Raw genomic sequence first — 18389 nt, 5'->3', positions numbered from 1 at the left:
CATTAAGGTTTAATGAGATTTCTAGCCTCAAAAATAGCTGAGCCTGGAATTAGAACATTATTCTTTATTTAATCATAAACTTTCACATATATTATCATAGCACTTTTACTATGAATATACAAAGGTAGAATTTACAACTTTCAGGTATAAAACATATCGGGGGGGGTGGGGTTTGCAAAACCTATGCAAAATCTTTAAGTGGCTACTCCAATAGACTATTTCTATTTCCCCTTTTAGTGATAGTCTTAAATAAACAGTTTTTAAAATTTGTAAAAGCACATGGTAAGTCTTTTTGACATCCAAAATAAGACTTAGTTTTCTCTATGACAAGAGTAAAACTGTCAAATGTAAACATTAAACAAATGAAGTAAGGATAAGTAATTATCAATAATTTTACAGTTATCATCTAACATATTTTTCTTCCTTGAACTAATACACATCTCAATTCAATCTATTTTTAGAATTCAATCTTAAAATTGATGTCTACTTATAATTTCTCATGTTATCTTCAACTCTAAGAAAACTTACCCATTTAACTTACCCAATTCTTCTACATATCCAATTACAGAACGTAATAATTGATATCCTTGATTTCTGCACCCATACACCGAAAAATTATATCTTACACCTGGTCGAAACTGATCTACAGGATGAACACAATCAGTAAGCTTTCCTAAGTACATATGACTATGAATATCTATTTTAGAAATCTCAAACTGAAAATAACTCACTTTGAAATTTCCAAAGCTAATTTTACAAAGGTTACAGAAAATATATTTGCGTTTCCAAAACTAGTAAACATTCAGAGTGAAAACTGACTTGACAAAAATTAAATTCACATCTGTTGCAATTAAAAATTTAGTATTATAACATGACATCATCTTGAAGGGAAAAAAAATAGTAATCAAGGTTTTCATTTTGTTCCTTCAAACTAAGCAATGACAGCTTCTTCCTAGATTTGGTCCTGGGTCAGTTTCTGAAATGGTCCCAGGTCTGTAGCACACCTCTGAAAAGCCCTTCCCTAACTAGGGTTATTTGTGGGTTGGAAGAACCCATTGCTCTCCCCTTGTTCCAAGAAGCAGATACTAAAATTTCCACTCTACACGACACCTCGGGGTTAAAGGAAATGGGACTTAAGAGTCTATTCCTCTTTATAGCACCAGCATTTAGTGCTATTAACTCCACAAGACAAACAAGAAAAGCATTTCAACTTCGATCCAAGTTAATCACTTTCAAATGTCTCCTCAATACAATGCAAAGCAGGATGGATGTAACAGGACCCCTGGCCTGGAGCAGCTGGCAGGACAGATGTGAAGAGCTAACAATAAGATGCTATTCGGGGCCTCTGCATCCAAGGTCCTCCTTCTCACCCTACAGGTTTCAACTTCATCTTATATCCCAGATATTCCAGCTAAAGATACATTTCTCACCTCTCCGCACCATTCCACCCTGCCCCAGTCCATTCTGATCATTCTCAAGGCCAAAGTGAGAAAGGAGGGAAGAGGGGTCATAATTTATACAGAGCACACTACGGCTGTGTAAGATTGGGCTGTACTTCGCTGGTAAGGGATGACATACTCGGCAAGGGAAAAGAAAGGCAACCATCGAGGCCTTGGCCAATTATGCACATGAAAGAATCTGGCTGTATTCCAAGTAGAACTGGAAAAAAAAACCTGAAGCTCCATGTAGGAATCCAACGCATGGGGCTCACCCTGACCATCTGACAGTGAACAAAGTAAACGAGCAGAGCGTGATTCCTGGGAGAGAAGGCTCAGCAGCTGCTCGCGCTCCTGAACTTCACTCACACGTGAGGGAGAACGGGCCCGGGCTGGGGGGTGGTGACGTCAGAAGCTTCACTGCCAAGAGGTTCCACAGTTCCCACAGGCAGAGGCACACTCACTCATGCCAGGGACTCAGAAGAACAGTGACAGTGCAGAGAGGCTAGGGTTCCCAAGGACAAGGCTGGCTCGGCCTTCAGGTAACCGCACACCCCTCTTGGCTGCATCATCTTAGGCTTGCAGCTCCTGAGCTGCCCCCCGCCCCTCACTGCACCCCTGACCTGCATCAGGGGAAGTGGTATTGGGTGCAAGTCCTTTGTGCTCAGTAACCTGGCTTGTGGGCAAACATGGGCAAAAAGATGGCAAATGAGGTCATTATAATTATAAACAATGCTGTGCTGAACATTCTTAGATGTACATCTGTGCTGCTCTTGGATTTTCTTCCTTAGAATACATTCCTAGGCAAGTAATGACGAGATCAAAGTCTATGAACTGTTTCACACACATACTGCCACAAACTGCTTTCCAAAAAAGTTAAACCAATCCATGTCCAGCCCAGTGGTGAGGGGGAACAGTCACTGCACTGCAACCAGTCACTCCACGTGCTGCTCTTAAAATAAAGGTTTTTTTGGTGGTTAGCCGCTGTAGTGTAACCGAAATAGAAACATAATGGTGTATACATGAAACCTGCATGATGTTATTATAAACCAATGTCACCCCAATAAAAAGTAAATTTAAAAAATATCTTTAAAGAACTCTGAGAGACACTTACCAGATTCTATTACAGTTTCAGTACTGTTTGGAGGGACTTTTTTCCAGTCCATGAGGCAGGGTCCAGACTGAGATGAGTTACACCACTTAATTACATAGTCGCAGGTCATGTTGGGGTCGTAATTCCAAGTGAGGAGGATCCTATTTCCCATTCCAAGAGCCTGCTCTATTTTGAGATCATCTTCAAGAAAGAAGGATTTTTACTAGTGTTAAAAATAATGTTTTAAGGTAAACCTCATGAAAATGAGCCAGAGTTATACAAATCATTTCATTGTACATACACTGCAAAATGGTGCTAACCTAGATAAACCTTCAGCCAAGTTTAGAAATGCTGCTCTACGGCAGTTACTTGGTCATACAGATCAACTCTGCAGCTGGGAAAAAACAAAACAAAAAAGAACCAAGGATCAGGTAGTGCCATAGCTGGGCAGGGACATGAAGCTCAAGAGCCATGATGAATGGGGCAGAAGGAATGAGCAATGGAGGGTCACGGCACAGCAGCACAGGGACGGGAGGCCGGAGAAGAGCAGGCACGGGTGGCCAGGACCTCCTTTCATCATCCACTATGGATGTGAGCGCCACGAGTGCAGGCGGGGCCTGTGCCTGCAGCTCCACTCTGCGCACAGACCACGCCAAGCAGGAGCACAACCCCACGCAGTCAGTGAATGAATGGGTGTGCCAGCCCCTTGCTTCCCTTCAAGGGAGACTGCTGTCCCATGGGTGGGTGGAAGGGATTCTGGAGACAGGACAGGGATGGGATGGCCAGTGTGGGCAGAGAGCAGTACGGATGCGTGAGGTGCAGAAGCTGACAGAGGGGACTGGGGGCCATGGTGAGGTTTGATTTTACCACCTGCCAGATCTCAGCCTCAGCGATAGGGGAGGCCCAAGGTTGGGAGTAAGTAATTAGTGTGGGTTAGGACAGCGTGGCCAAGAGGGACATTTTCCAGAGAAACAGGGCAAAGAAGTAATTTCTCTAACTGATGCATATTTAAGGGCTCAGTAAAAAGCCATGGAAACGTTTTTTTGAACAAAATTTGCATTCATAAGCAACTACTACTGGATATAAGACAACAATTCGGCTTGGAATACAGAAGACTCTGGATACAACAGCTTCTTGGCTCAATGTGACTAAAAAATCCACACTGTCAGCCTGTGTTGAGGCAGTAAGGCCTCCAACTGGGGAAATCCGCAAAGAACCATGATTTGTTCTGAGTTGCAGTAACTGTCTGAAAGCTGATGGCCAGACCATTGTTAGTTCGGTAAATTACTACCTTCTGAGAGATACACCTCATGCGAAGAGTTGACTCATTGGAAAAGACTCTGATGCTGGGAGGGATTGGGGGCAGGAGAAGGGGACGACAGGATGAGATGGCTGGATGGCATCACCGACTCGATGGACGTGAGTTTGGGTGAACTCCGGGAGTTGGTGATGGACAGGGAGGCCTGGCGTGCTGCGATTCATGGGGTCGCAAAGAGTCGGACACGACTGAGCAACTGAACTGAACTGAGAGACACACAGAAAAGGCAGGAATATAGCTTCTGAATTAAAAGATAACATAGGTATTGCCTATTATTCTGAGAGCCATGAAATACCTAACCTAAATCGGCAGCTTATCTTGCCACGGGTGTTCATACGTCTTTCCCTTGTTTTTGCCCCCACGGCACCGCCTGCAGACCTCTCCTCTCTAGCATGCACTGCTACCTGGGCTCTGGCTGCTGCTGTGTGTCTTGAAACATACTGTGTGTCCCTATTTCTTCCTCCTAATGTGTCCACAACTGAGTGGAACAAAGAACAGTTATGTAACAAGCAGTCAGACACTGCCCAGTGCCCTCAAACAAGAACTGAAAAGGTACTGAGGACCCAAACTGGACCAGTTTTTCTTCCTTCAGGAGTGGGTGATCACAGAAAGGTGACCCCATACTAGGGTGAGATAGCAAGTCAGGGGGATCAGGGAATGACTCAGAAGAGGAGCTAACTGGGCGAGGGGGCAGGAGTGGCCACTGAGAACTTGTGACTCAAAGAGTTGTCAAGGCAGCTGAGGAAGAATGGACAGTCGCTGTTCAGTTCAGTCGCTCAGTCATGTCCGACTCTCTTGACCCCATGGACTGCAGCACACCAGGCTTCCAGGTCCATCACCAACTCTGAGTTTACTCAAACTCATGTCCATTGAGTCAGTGTGTGATGCCATCCAACCATCTCATCTTCTGTCATCCCCTTCTGCCTTCAATCGTTCCCAGCATCAGGGTCTTTTCAAATGAGTCAGTTCTTCACATCAGGTAGCCAAAGTATTGGAGTTTCAGCTTCAGCATCAGTCCTTCTAATGAATATTTAGGACTGACTTCCTTTAGGATGGACTGGTTGGATCTCCTTGCTGTCCAAGGGACTCTCAAGAGTCTTCTCCAACACCACAGTTCAAAAGCATCAATTCTTCGGTGCTCAGCTTTCTTTATAGTCCAACTCTCACATCCTTACATGATTACTGGAAAAACCATAGCCTTGACTAGACAGACCTTTGTTGGCAAAGTAATGTCTTTGTTTTTTAATATGCTGTCTAGGTTGGTCATAGTTTTTCTTCCAAGGAGCAAGCATCGTTTAATTTCATGGCTGCAGTCACCATCTGCAGTAATTGTGGAGCCCCCAAAAATAAAGTCTGCCACTGTTTCCACTGTTTCTCCATCTGCCATGAAGTGATGGAACCAGAAGCCGTTATCTTAGTTTTCTGAATGTTGAGTTTTAAGCCAGCTTTTAAACTCTCCTCTTTCACTTTCATCAAGAGGCTCTTTAGTTCTTTTTTGCTTTCTGTCATAAGGGTGGTGTTATCTGCATATCTGAAGTTATTGATATTTCTCCTGGCAATCTTGATTCCAGCTTGTGCTTCCTCCAGCCCAGCGTTTCTCATGATGTACTCTGCATATAAGTTAAATAAGCAGGGTGACAATATATAGCCTTGATGTACTCCTTTCCCAATCTGGAACCAGTCTGTTATTCCATGTCCAGTTCCAACTGTTGCTTCTTGACCTGTGTACAGATTTCTCAGGAGGCAGGTCAGGTGGTCTAGTATTCCCATCTCTTGAAGAATTCTCCAGTTTGTTGTGATCCACACAGTCAAAGGCTTTGGCATAGTCAATAAAGCAGAAGTAGATGTTTTTCTGGAACTCTCTTGCTTTTTCGATGACCCAGGGCATGTTGGCAATTTGATCTCTGGTTCCTCTGCCTTTTCTAAATCCAGCTTGAACATCTGGAAATTCATGGTTCACATACTGTTGAAGCCTGGCTTGGAGAAGTTTGAGCATTACTTTGCTAGTGTGTGAGATGACTGCAATTGTGCAGTAGTTTGAGCATTCTTTGGCATTGCCTTTCTCTGGGATTGGAATGAAAACTGACAGTCACTGTAACTCATCAAATTTAAAGGGGGCAATGAGGAATTTTAAAATTACATCAAAATTCTTTTCTAAAGCTTATACTGAAGATGAAATTTAGACTTTAAGAAGAATTTCTTATCAGTAAAGGATTCCTATTAATAAAGAATTGTCTTATCAATGAAGTTGTCATTTAAAATGAGTATTTCTTCCTAACTGTTTAAAAATAGCCTAGCTGATGTGTCAACTGTCATGGTCTTGGGAAGATGTGTGAAAGCAGTTCTGAATAAACTGTTAAAATACTTCTTCCTAAGAGTAGTATCTACTGCCATAACTCTACAACATTATGTGTTAAAGTAATTGGGTTTTATCCATCAGTGTAGATGCTTCCAGTCATACTGAAGGCTACTGCCTCTCCACGAATATTTGACAGCAAACTGCCTGTTCCTCCTTACTCATTAGCAGCAGCGGAGGGTATGAGAAGAAAGCTGACATTATGAGAGCAAGCAACACCGTCAAGATGTTTCACCTCGGTTTCCTGTCCTTATATACTACTTCTACCTTAAGTACTCACCATTGGGAATTTCCATACTAGCTATTTTAGAAGGTGGTGATGAGCCGGCAGAATTTTTTGCCACCACACTGATGATGTAGTCATTTTTATCAAGTTGTAATTCTGCCCTGTGTTGAGTATCAGGAATCTCAGAAAGGGATTTTGTTTCCTCATCTGATGAATATGATACATTATAAGAAAGTATTTTTCCATAAGCTTCATTAATGGGTAAAGGCTATTAAAAAAAGAAAAATAAATTCTGTTATAAAAATTGGCAAAGGTGATGTGACAAGGCAAGGCCACTGAGTCTAAACAGGATACTTCACTAATCCTGACAAAGTAACATTAGGAAACATGAGTCGTTAACAGTGCACAGCACAGACTTTAAATCCACTGAGATCCGGATACATCAGGGAAGCAGTGCTGAACAAAAACTACGCTTGCTGTAAGCAGTCAAGTACATAAAAATATAAAAATTAAGTAACAAAACAATATCTAGCTTCATATTTTTCAGAAGGAAACCAAAAGAAGATGAGAAGCAGTGCTCTACTTAAATAAAATATTAAAAGTATGGCATCATGTTTTTAAAATAGTTACTGTTTTTTCATTTTAAAGTAGTACTTGCTCATTACAGAAAATGTGGAAAATATTAAAAAGTTGGAAGAAAAATCTTCCATATTCCCATTTCTTAAATATTCTTACATTCTGGTATTTCCTTCAAGCTGTTTTTCTTGATGGAGACTTTTATTAAAATTGTTTCAATCATATTATACAATTGTCTATTTTTTTTTCACTTTTCTACAATACACTCTTTTTTTGGATAATACAGTTATATATATTTCTAACAGCTTCATATTTCATATAGCATTTTTATTAGTTTACCTGAATATTTCTTAAAAAAGTAGAATTTAAGTTGTTGCCATTTTTTTTTCACAATAAAATAAACCTTTTGGTGCCACAGTTTTTTCCCCAGTTAGGATTAATTCCTTAATGCGGGGTCCCAAATCTGGACTTACAGGAAAGGAAATAAACATTCAAATGTCTTTATTTATATATCTAAACTGCTTTTCCAAACAATCCCTCCAATTTATGTAGCAGTGCATAGGACCCTCTGATCCAGCCACTAATACTCTGCTGAAGACACAGAGGTCCCGGACAGCTCTGTGATGGCCTGGTCCAGTGAACACGCTACCATCCCAAGAATTGTGGATTTCATTTGATACTGTCCATTCCTTCACCTATCACCCCCATTCCCTTGGTTTCTGCACACTATTTTCTTCTGGTCTTCCTGCCCTTCTAACCTTCCCAACCTCCTCTGCTGGATCCTCCTCCTCTGCTGGTTCTTCAGATGCCGCCACCACCCACAATTCTACACCTGGCCTCCTTCTACACTGTGTGCTGAGTGATCAATTTACATGCTACTCAAAGCTATGTCTTTAGCTCAGACCTCTCTGGAGCTCCAGAGCCTTACACCAAACTACTGCCTACTGAACTATACTCGATCATCCTATGATCATGTTGTGTATAATCAACATGTCCAAAACAACTGAATTTTCCACCCAAATATGGCAGAACCATAAACTAGTCACTGAAGTTAGAATCTGAATTGCTTCAATATTTTTAATCCTTGGTTAAACATTAAACTAGTCTGAAAAATATCCTAAACTCTACATTGAAGTCATCTGTACAATCATTCCTATATTACTGCACAATCTGACAGACAAGTGAGAGTAGCTAAGGGATTTTTCCAATTAAGAATAAGAGGGGATGCACAGTCATATACAGACGACCTCCAAGTGATGGAATGTGTACACGACATCCTCACAGACTTCAAAGACTCACTTTAATCAAAGCCATACTGATGTCAAGTTTTTTTAAAAGTTTACTTTAAATAACAAAATGCACTATTTAAAAGAATCTGGTTATAACTATTCCTATGAAATCTGATGTAGAAAACAACTGTTTGTGGTTTTGATTTTCATAAATCAGCAATGAAAACATTTGCTCCAGTAAGGTTTATGCTCTAGCAAAACATAATGCAATTCATACTTTAGCTGAAATTTTAGAAAACTTTGTAAAACTTTATAATTGCTATACTGTAACACAATTTATTTAGGGGACAACAAATTATGCTGACTGATAAGATATAAAAAATTGGTTTCCTATTCACTGAATAGAAAATACAACATAAATACTTAGGATTCTAACTTGTGGTTTCTGGCTGCATTTCTGACTAAAGTGAGATAGATGGAATTCATGAAATCCTCGGTCCTTTATAAGTCTCATAAAATCAAACTGAAGAATGCCTAGACCTGAGACAGAGATCCTCACTACAAAGACTGTGGTACGTCTGCAGTGATGAGGAATCTGGGAGTTTTAGAAGCCAGGCTACATTCTCAGCAATACTGTAACTAAGCCAGTCTGGGAAATCCTGGCTCCCTAATAACCCAAGAACCATATGTAATTTAAGTAGTTTAGCATACTAAAGTTACTTAAATATTCAAGGAAAAATAAAGACATTTACCTTCCAATATATTATTAGATTTCTTCCATCAGAACTCCACTCCCTCCAAATATCTGGTCCCTTTGAAGGAACTAGAAAAGAGATTTAAAAGTTAATATTTGAAGATGCATACTATGTCAGTTGATAAGATCAGTAATTGGGATGGCAGGGTTTAAAATTGAAATTCTCAATAAAAATGTGAAGCAGTTAGTGCTTCTAAGTCATTTTCCACTTAGAAAATGGAGCAATGGAAAAGCTGAGCTCTGAACATCTGCAAAGCACAAGGTCCCTTACAATGGGTTAAAATCACCCTCACATCCCTCAGACGGATTGGGGCTGCCTCTCCATCTCACATCCTCCTGCTGCTGCTGCTGCTAAGTCATTTTAGTCGTGTCTGACTCTGTGCGACCCAATAGACAGCAGCCCACCAGGCTTCCCATCCCTGGGATTCTCCAGGCAAGAACACTGGAGTGGGTTGCCATGTCCTTCTCCAATGCATGAAAGTGAAAGTGAAGTCGCTCAGTCGTGCCCGACTCTTGGTGACCCCATGGACTGTAGCCTACCAGGCCCCTCCATCCATGGGATTTTTCAGGCGAGAGTACTGGAGTGGGGTGCCATTGCCTTCTCTGTCACATCCTCCAACCTCCCTTTATTCAAGCCTGCTCTGGCTACAGGTCAGCTTCCTGACTGTTCCTACAACATGCAGAGGACACCTACTCTAGTCTTTCTGCACTTTCTGTGTTCTCTCTTCCTCTGACTACAACTTTCCTCCTCTGAATTAACTATGTAGCTTCCTTCCCCACCTCCTTTGTATCTCAGATCAAGTGTTACCTTATTAGTGAAGTCTTTCCCAGCTACCTTATTTAAAATTGCACCCCCTCTCCCCAACCACTTGGCCTTCATTCCCTAGCCCTCTCTCTAGTTTTTATTTTTTTCCATGGCACTCATTGCCACCCAAAATACACTATTATATATGTAGTTTAAAAACTCATTTCTAATACTCTATCCTCTACACTCCATGGGCAGAGTGCTGTTTTATTCACTGCTATATTCCTAGTAACCAGATGATTCCTGACACATGGTGGATAATTATAAGTATTTCTTAAGTGAATTAAATGCCTTTATTCAATGAGGTATAAATAAAGTGTTTCCTCTTGGCAAGAACAGGTCATCAACTAAGGCAAAAGCTCCTGTGGTAACTAGTTTCCAAAAGGACCGATGATGCTGGTCACGGCCCCTGACATTCAGTGTGGTGGTCCCTCCTCCAGTGTATCAGGGTTGGCCTGTGCGGCCAGTAGGGTACCGAAGACGTGATGTATGTTCCTTCTGAGACTAGGACATAAAGACATTGTGGAAGCTGCCTTGTTTTCTCTTTGATCACCAAATCTGGGTGCTGCTGGCTGCCATGTGAGGACACCCCAGCGGCCCTATGGAGAGGCCCGCACAGTGAGGAATGCAGACCTCATGCCAACAGCCATGTGAGTGAATCATCCTGAAAGCCAATCCTCCAGACCCAGTCAAGCCCGCAGCCCCCACTCACACCCTGATTGTAGCCTCCTAAGAAACTCTAAGTCGGAACCACTCAGCTAAGCTGCTCCTGAATTTCCGATCCAAAGACACTGTGAGATAACAAATGCCTGCAGTTTTAAGCCACTGAGCTCTGGGTAATTTGTCACAGCAACAGATAACTAGTATATCCTCTCTCGGGACTCAAGCAGGATCCAAGTAATTCTTGAATGCGTTGTAAAGATCCTCTCATCTCGCTCGTCTTCATGTGAAGAGACAAAATCTGGGTTAATACCTATCAGTTTTTGTCTCACTGTTTCTCTGCTTATCGCTTCCCCCATGGTTCAAACAATAAAGAATCTGCCTGCCATGCCAGGGACCTGGGTTCAACCCTGGGTCAGGAAGATCCCCTGGGGAAGGGAATGACAACCCACTCCAGTACTCCTGCCTGGGAATATGGACAGAGGAGCCTGGCCAGCTATAGTCCACGGGGCTGCAAAGACTTGGACACGACTGAGCGACTAACACACATTACATTTTTTGGAAGAAGTTTGATATTCCCTATATTATACAGTGCAAATAAATCTTTTGCTATCTTTTATTGAATAATTTCTGAAAATTACACCTATTTCTAAATTTTTGCTGTTTGTTTGAAAGTTGATATCTGGATTAATCAAGAATAGAATCTCATTCTGTCTTTAGAAATTATCATACTCGGAAAACCAGTTACCTGATTTTATTGATATTTTGATCTGGGTGTACCACAGAAACTAAAGTTCAAGAACTTGTAGTCCCGACCATCCTTAGGCCTAAGTCACAATATTTTACCAAATTAGCTTTATTAATAATTGCTTTCAATAAAGAAACACTATAAATAGATTATTATAATTAAAATACCAGGAATAGGAGGAAAAAGTATGAGAAAAACCACCCCATAATCTTACTAAATTTCAAGTTTGGTTTCCTATGTATCATCCTAATATTGTTATAATCATATTGTGGATAAGGTAGCTTAGCCGTTTCACATAACATAAGCCAAATATTTTTTCGTATTATCACAAAACTAAAACTCATCATTTAAAATCTTTGTATGGTATTTTACTGCTGCTGCTACTGCTGCTGCTAAGTCACTTCAGTCGTGTCCGACTCTGTGCGACCCCATAGACGGCAGCCCACCAGGCTCTCCCGTCCCTGGGATTCTCCAGGCAAGAACACTGGAGTGGGTTGCCATTTCCTTCTCCAATGCATGAAAGTGAAAAGTGAAAGCGAAGTTGCTCAGTCCTGTCCGACCCTCAGCGACCCCATGGACTGCAGCCCACCAGGCTCCTCTGTCCATGGGATTTTCCAGGCAGGAGTACTGGAGTGGGGTGCCATTGCCTTGGTATTAAATAATTACACCATTTATCTAAACATTCTCCTACTTTTAGCCACTCTGGTGACATTTTTGTTAAAAAAAAAAAAAAAAAGGTATAAAATTTCAGGATCTATAGTAATAATTAGTCATAAATCATTCAGTTAACTTACTGGCTTCTGTGGTTAAACACTGTTTTTCATTGCTCCATTTGCTCCATTTCCAGAAAGGGTCAGTAGAACAACGAATCCGAAAAGTATATATGGTATATGGATTTAACTTGTCCACAGTAGTAAGATAATTTGAACTTTCTACCCCCCTCATTGTGACATTCCGCTATCAGAAAACAAACATATATATTACATATGTAATATCATGTGTATACGAATAAATATACATATACATATATTTTTTAAAAGAAAGCCTCCCAAATTTGCAACATAAATTGACTGAATGTCCTAAGACTTTACCTCTATAAAACCAAAGACAGTTCATCTACTATATTTTAATTCTTACATAAAATTCAAAATCAGTGAAATTATGTTCTGCAATAGCAAAAAAATTAAAGTATATTTTTAATCCGAATGTTGAATCTAAGTAATAATGGTCAATTAAATTATGCAGAGATGATGATATTCTGTCTATGGTTAATGGTGATGCAATACACCTTAATATAATTTAGTAATCTAAGATGACCTTGAGTATTAAATACATTATTCAGATATTTGGAAGCTTATTGGAGTCAAGCATCATTTATGCATTATTTTTTACATGGCATTTAGAACCTCTAGTGCAGTGTTAAACATGTAGAATATCCAACAAATATTTAAACCAAATAAATTAAGATGAAGCAATCTGAAACAAATTTGAGGATTTGCATGCCTCCAGAAAGTTTCTGAGTTCCCAATTACTTATTGCAAAGGAACTTTCTGTGTTACATTTTGCAGTCTGATTTTTTAGAAATTATCAGTACATTTCCAAATAACTATTTAAGTAGAATGTCATTTATTTTAGATATACCCCAAATTACAAGATGGTGCAGCATAAAAGTCAACTTAAGTATTTAAAATGTATTAAAAAGTCATGTTTTGACTTATAATGACCAATTATAACTTGCTCCCATTGCTGCACTTAGCAGTTTTAAATACCACATCATCTCTCTGCTGCTGATTAGTCCATTAACTAACACAAAGGCTACAGCAAAATCTACTCATTCATTCACAAATTTATTGAGTGCCAGTTACATGCCAGGGACTATACTAGATCTGGACACATTCTGAGTAGCAGAAGTCATACTTATATTCTATAACACCTAGTACTACAATTGTTTTTAAGTGCTAAATGCAATACTGTTATGACACGTGTGTGTATACACACACACACATACACACACACATATATATTTATAATGGCTCTTAGGAAACCTCTATAATAAGTAATCTGAGAGCTTATACATGTGAATTTACTTAATTCTTTCTGAAAACTACGTATTTTATCCAAAATAATGTCAAAGGAAGTTTAGAGGAGAATCTTACTCACCAATTCATGCTCTGAGTTAGTTTTATTAATTTCAATTTGACATAACAGTTTAACTTTTGTAAAGTTGCCCGGTAAATGCCAGGAAAGTATCACAGCTGTTGAATTAATATCCTTAGCTTTGAGTGAAGTAGGAATACGGGGATGAACTGTAAATATAATTTTCAAAAATTACTTTAAAAGTTCTTTTCTAATATGACAAATGAGAGCCAAAGAAAACAAAAAACAGGAGGTGTGTTATTAGTGCTGATCAACAATGTTCCACCCAGTGTTTGTGGAAGACAAACCTCACATTTATGGCCTGACACCAGGCCAGCATTGCTTAAGAACCATTCATGCTCAAGGTTGCTCAGTTAGCCCCAGAAATACTAAAAGGTAGTCTCTACCTTTAAGGAACCCCTCCCTTACTTGAGGAATGACAAACAGAAAGAAAGAAAATCAACAAGAGTATATACAGTAAGTCCAACGTGTGGTACAGATATTAACAGATACTGGAATTTGGCTGTAAGTAAGTGCAGATGTACAGTGAAGATGGGACTTAAGATGAGCCTTAGAGGATAAACCAAAGGAAACTGGCTAAACTACTGCAGAAAAGCATTTCAGGCTGGAGTCCTGGCAAGAACAAAGGCACAGTGAAGCAAACACACACTATATTGGTTATACTACATACACCAATTTGAGTGATAGGAAAGAATCATGGGAAAGACAGGGCTGAAATGGCAGAGGGCAGATAAATACATACAAAACGGCCACTCAAATATAAAATGTAACCTTTCTGATCTTAGGGGAAAAAAATCAAGAAATAATGAAGTAAGGCAACAGGACCATCTACTAATCACTTGTACTCTGTCTTCTAATGTAAATGGTTTAAGCCCTTAGCCCCTGACGGTCTCTAAGAGAAGTCTTGTATGCTACTGCTCCATATATTGCAGAGCTGGTCTCAGTTGATACATGTGGAAAGACCATAGGAATGAATGCCAAAAAGACTGACCTCTTTTATTTCTATTTTGATCTATATATTACTAGGGTTAGTAAAAATTCAGAAATCATCAGTAGTAAAATGGAACAAACTATTTACTGATACATAAAACTATGTGGATGGATATCAAAGACATCATCCTTAGTAAAAATGCCAACTTCCTGTGGGCAGTAGTAAAGAATATATCTGCCAATGCAGGGGATGCAAAAGACACAGTTTGATCCCTGGGTGAGGAAGATCCCCTGGAGGAGGAAATGGCAACCCACTCCAGTATTCTTGCTTGGAGAATCCCATGGACAGAGGAGCCTGGCAGGCTAGAGTTCATGGGGTTGCAAAGAGTCAGAAACAAGCACAAAGGAACCCACAGTGTATGACTCCATTTACACACATTCCCCTATGACAAAACAATAGACATGAAGAACTGATTAGCTGTTTTCCAGGGACAGAGATTCATGTGTGTGTGTGTGTGTGTGTTGGTGGGGCTGCTAAAGTGACAGCAAGAGGCAGTTCCTTTGGGGTGATAGAACAGTTCTGTCTCTTAACTGTACTGGTGGGTTACACGAATCTATACACGGATCTGACTGCACAAAGCTACACACATACCACACACAATCAAACGCACAAAAACTGGTGAAAACAGAGCAAGGTCAGTAGTCAGGCTCAGTATTGAACCAGGAGGGTCAACTTCCTAACTGAAGTACAGTTCCGTAAGATGATACTACTGAGAAAGTTGGAAGGAGGACTCCATTATTTTTGCAACCACCCCTGAGTCTACAATTATTTCAAAATAAAAGTTTTTAAAAAATTGGGCAAAAATATTTTCAGAAATCAAAAATTATTAGATAAAGCCACTTACAATTTCTATGAAACTAATTCAAATTTTTATTTGAATTCAATAAAATAGTGAAACTTGAAATTTAAATTTTAAAGATTTTTAAATGAAATTTAAAAAATGAATACTAAGTAACTATAAAGGAAATAATCAGTAAAAAAAAAAAAAACAAATCCCTAGAAGCACTTTTCATTAACCTCGAGACACTTTACCACTTCTAAAGTTATTTTTAAGACACTGGTTTATGTAGCGACTTACCTTTTTCAGTTATGTTAACTAAAAGTGTTGATTCTGTCTGACCCAGAAGATTTTGAGCATTCAATGTAAAATTGTGTATTTCTTGACTTGAAAGTATTTGAAAGAATAACTGGTAGTTTTCATTTGCGGACACTTCATCTCCCTTAAATCTAACATATTTTCCTGAAAAACTGAAAAAGAGAATATTAAGGAATATTAAAACAATTTCAAAATGGCAAGAGATACATTACAGAAAAAAATGGATGAGTAAATTTCAAGTAGTTTTTCCAAAAAGGCTTATATTTCCAAGTGTAGATATATTACCTACTCAGGGAAGAAAATACATACAATGCAAAAAACAGAAGAAAATAATCAGCCATATTCCCACTACCCAGACAGTCTCTGTTCATATTTGAGGGTTCTTCTTTCTAGGCTTTTTAAAAAAAGACGACAAGAATATTGAGTCTGCAATGTGCTTAAATTACAGTGTTTATAATATACCCAATTTTCTACAGCACATTTTGTTTTATATCTTTTGTATAAATGAAATAGAACATCTCCTTATGTCATTTAACATCCTTCCAGTGTGCTCGTTGCTGTCTGACAACCTCTCCCAAAGACCTTCACCTTTCAAATAAAGTGTAACTTGTACTGCGTGGGCCCTCCAAGGACGTCGGTCTTCCTGGATTCCACGTGCAAATGATTTCTTTTAAATCATATGTCTCACAGTTCAGTTTTTGAGGAATGTCTGGTGGATCTAATTAAAAAATGAGAAAAAAAATAAAGCAGTTACTTTCGTTACATATACCTTCCCTAAAAAATGTTGCATTTTATAAATGTTAATTACATTTTGGGCAATTTTCTTAAAAAATAAAATAATTTGCTTATTACATTTTGAATGATGCAGCAATTACCATTCTTTGTATAGCATGTTGTGTCAGAGTTCATATTACATTAGGAATGATGGATTAAAATATATCTAAGAGTGACTATTAGCTCATTCGGAAACTTCCTGCTAGCAACCAGATCAACTATCATGTTTTTCCCTTAATCCCATTTCAGAGTCCATCAAATCTCTCAAAGGAACCTGTGTGCAACTAGTTCAATCAGAAAAATCTACAGGTTAAAAGTATTATCATCTATCATCTTTATATAGTGACTTGAAAAGAAGTACCAAATCATAAGTCAATGTAAGTCATGTTACAAGTTTCAGAGTTCTTAAATAAATTACAAGAACTATTATTTACAAAGTAATTCTTGGTAAAATTCTGCATCTCCCTATATTCAAAGTGACTACTGCTCTTTTGTTTTTTAATGAAACTATTCTGTTTTTGTAGGGGTAAGACAAGAAAAAGAAAAACAGTTGTCTTTGTTTTGACAGACCTTAGCGTGATAAATTAAAATTCTACAGTGTGACAATGATTACAGAAAGTGATATTTCTATCTTACCTAACCAAGCATACACAGAAACTGGTATTTCCTACTGTCATTTTTTTTAAGAATTAAAAAAAATTTATTTATTTTTGGCTGCACTGGGTCTTTGTTGCTGCGTGGGCTTCCTCTACCTGCGGCTGTCTTCACTTGCAGTACACAGGCTTCTCGCGGCAATGGCCTCTCCCACTGGGGAGCAGAGGCTCTAGGCCCATGGGCTTCAGTAGTCACGGCACATGGGCTCAGGGGCTGTGGCGCAGGGGGCCTAGCTGCTCCTTGGCATGTGGAATCTTCCCAGACCAGGGATCAAACTCTCGTCCCCTGAACTGGCAGACTGATTCTTATTCTCTTCTCTTATCCACCAGAGAAGTCCCTTACTGTCATATTTATCTGAACTATCTTCCAAGGAGCTTAACTTTTTGTTAAACAATTATCTACTTGTTGAAAAACTCTAAAAGGTAAATTTATTTTTAAAAACTTGTAATTTTAAAGATTTAGAAAATTTTACATACTTTCCCCAGAGATAAGCATTACATCCTTCAAAGTACTTGGGGTAACATTAAGAGAAGTAATGAGTATTTATATGAAAGTTTAACAACTGGTAAATAAAACTAACATTGACTTATTTATTTTGAAAACCATTTTAAACTTAAGGCCAAACTTTTAGTCATTTTATTTAACTCAAATACCCACAATTTTGAGGATATTTAAAATGCTGATTATTTTAGGATTTGGCAGATTTTTTTAAGTTGAAATACTTAAAATCCAAAATAACAGGAGTAAACTAGACAGAAGTGGAAGGGAAAATTGAAGGAGAAAAATATGAAAGGGCAGTATTTAAAATGTAATGCTTTTCAAAAAAACCAACTGAAGCTAGGTAAAAGCTTGGTATAAATCAACTGTCTTTCTATATAGCAGCATATAGAAAATGCAATTTAAAAATCAATTTTTAATAGCACCAGAAAACATCAAACACCTAGAAATAAATTTGCAAAAAGATATGAAAGACCTCATCTCACTAAAATAAATGAGACAAAATCTAAATTAAGGGAAGGCTATACCATGTTCATGGATTGGAAGACTCAATATTGTAACAATAAAAATCTTCCTAAATTGACAGATTTAATATCAATCAAAATTCTGGCAGGTTTGAATCTGTATGTGTGTGTAAGGGAAAATTAACAAGCTGATTCTAAAATTCTTTCCAGCTTTTTCAGTAAATAATGGGTTAGCAGGATACCCATGTGGGATAGAAAAGTGAATCTTGATCCCTAACTCACACCATAGCCCTTGTTACAGGTTTCTAAAGACTCTCTCTGAAGTGAAGGTTACTGCTGCTCCTGAACTAACAAGTATTGATCAATATTTCAACCTCCAAATGTTAAAAATGAAAGCTAAATTATGAATTAAGTAGGTTTTCCCTAGCACTGTAATAAAAATTAGAAAATTGTCAGAAATAATAGTGAATATTACCATCTTTTAAGTTTTAATTTTTATCTCATTCTTTTACATGAATATTTCACTGTTTGGTATCACTTATCAAGTAGTTTCC

The 18389-nt window shown here is 38.7% G+C and overlaps 1 protein-coding gene across 3 annotated transcripts in view; it reads right to left on the bottom strand.

Moving 5' to 3' along the window:
- Positions 1 to 18389, bottom strand: part of LIFR (LIF receptor alpha) — a 79610-nt gene that overhangs the window by 15103 nt on the left and 46118 nt on the right. For all 3 annotated transcript variants that reach the window (XM_027520369.1, XM_027520370.1, XM_027520368.1), the window contains 8 exons: positions 16034 to 16163; positions 15428 to 15597; positions 13362 to 13507; positions 11996 to 12158; positions 8987 to 9057; positions 6484 to 6697; positions 2551 to 2730; positions 542 to 643 (listed from right to left, as the gene is read on the bottom strand). In XM_027520369.1, coding sequence (XP_027376170.1) covers positions 542 to 643; positions 2551 to 2730; positions 6484 to 6697; positions 8987 to 9057; positions 11996 to 12158; positions 13362 to 13507; positions 15428 to 15597; positions 16034 to 16163 — 1176 coding nt within the window. The remainder of the gene's footprint in view (positions 1 to 541; positions 644 to 2550; positions 2731 to 6483; positions 6698 to 8986; positions 9058 to 11995; positions 12159 to 13361; positions 13508 to 15427; positions 15598 to 16033; positions 16164 to 18389) is intronic.

Source organism: Bos indicus x Bos taurus, chromosome 20 (assembly GCF_003369695.1).
Source record: "Bos indicus x Bos taurus breed Angus x Brahman F1 hybrid chromosome 20, Bos_hybrid_MaternalHap_v2.0, whole genome shotgun sequence".
Lineage (NCBI taxonomy): Eukaryota > Metazoa > Chordata > Mammalia > Artiodactyla > Bovidae > Bos > Bos indicus x Bos taurus.
Note: the sequence above shows the minus strand (reverse complement) of the source record. Positions and strands in the feature narration are given on the sequence as shown.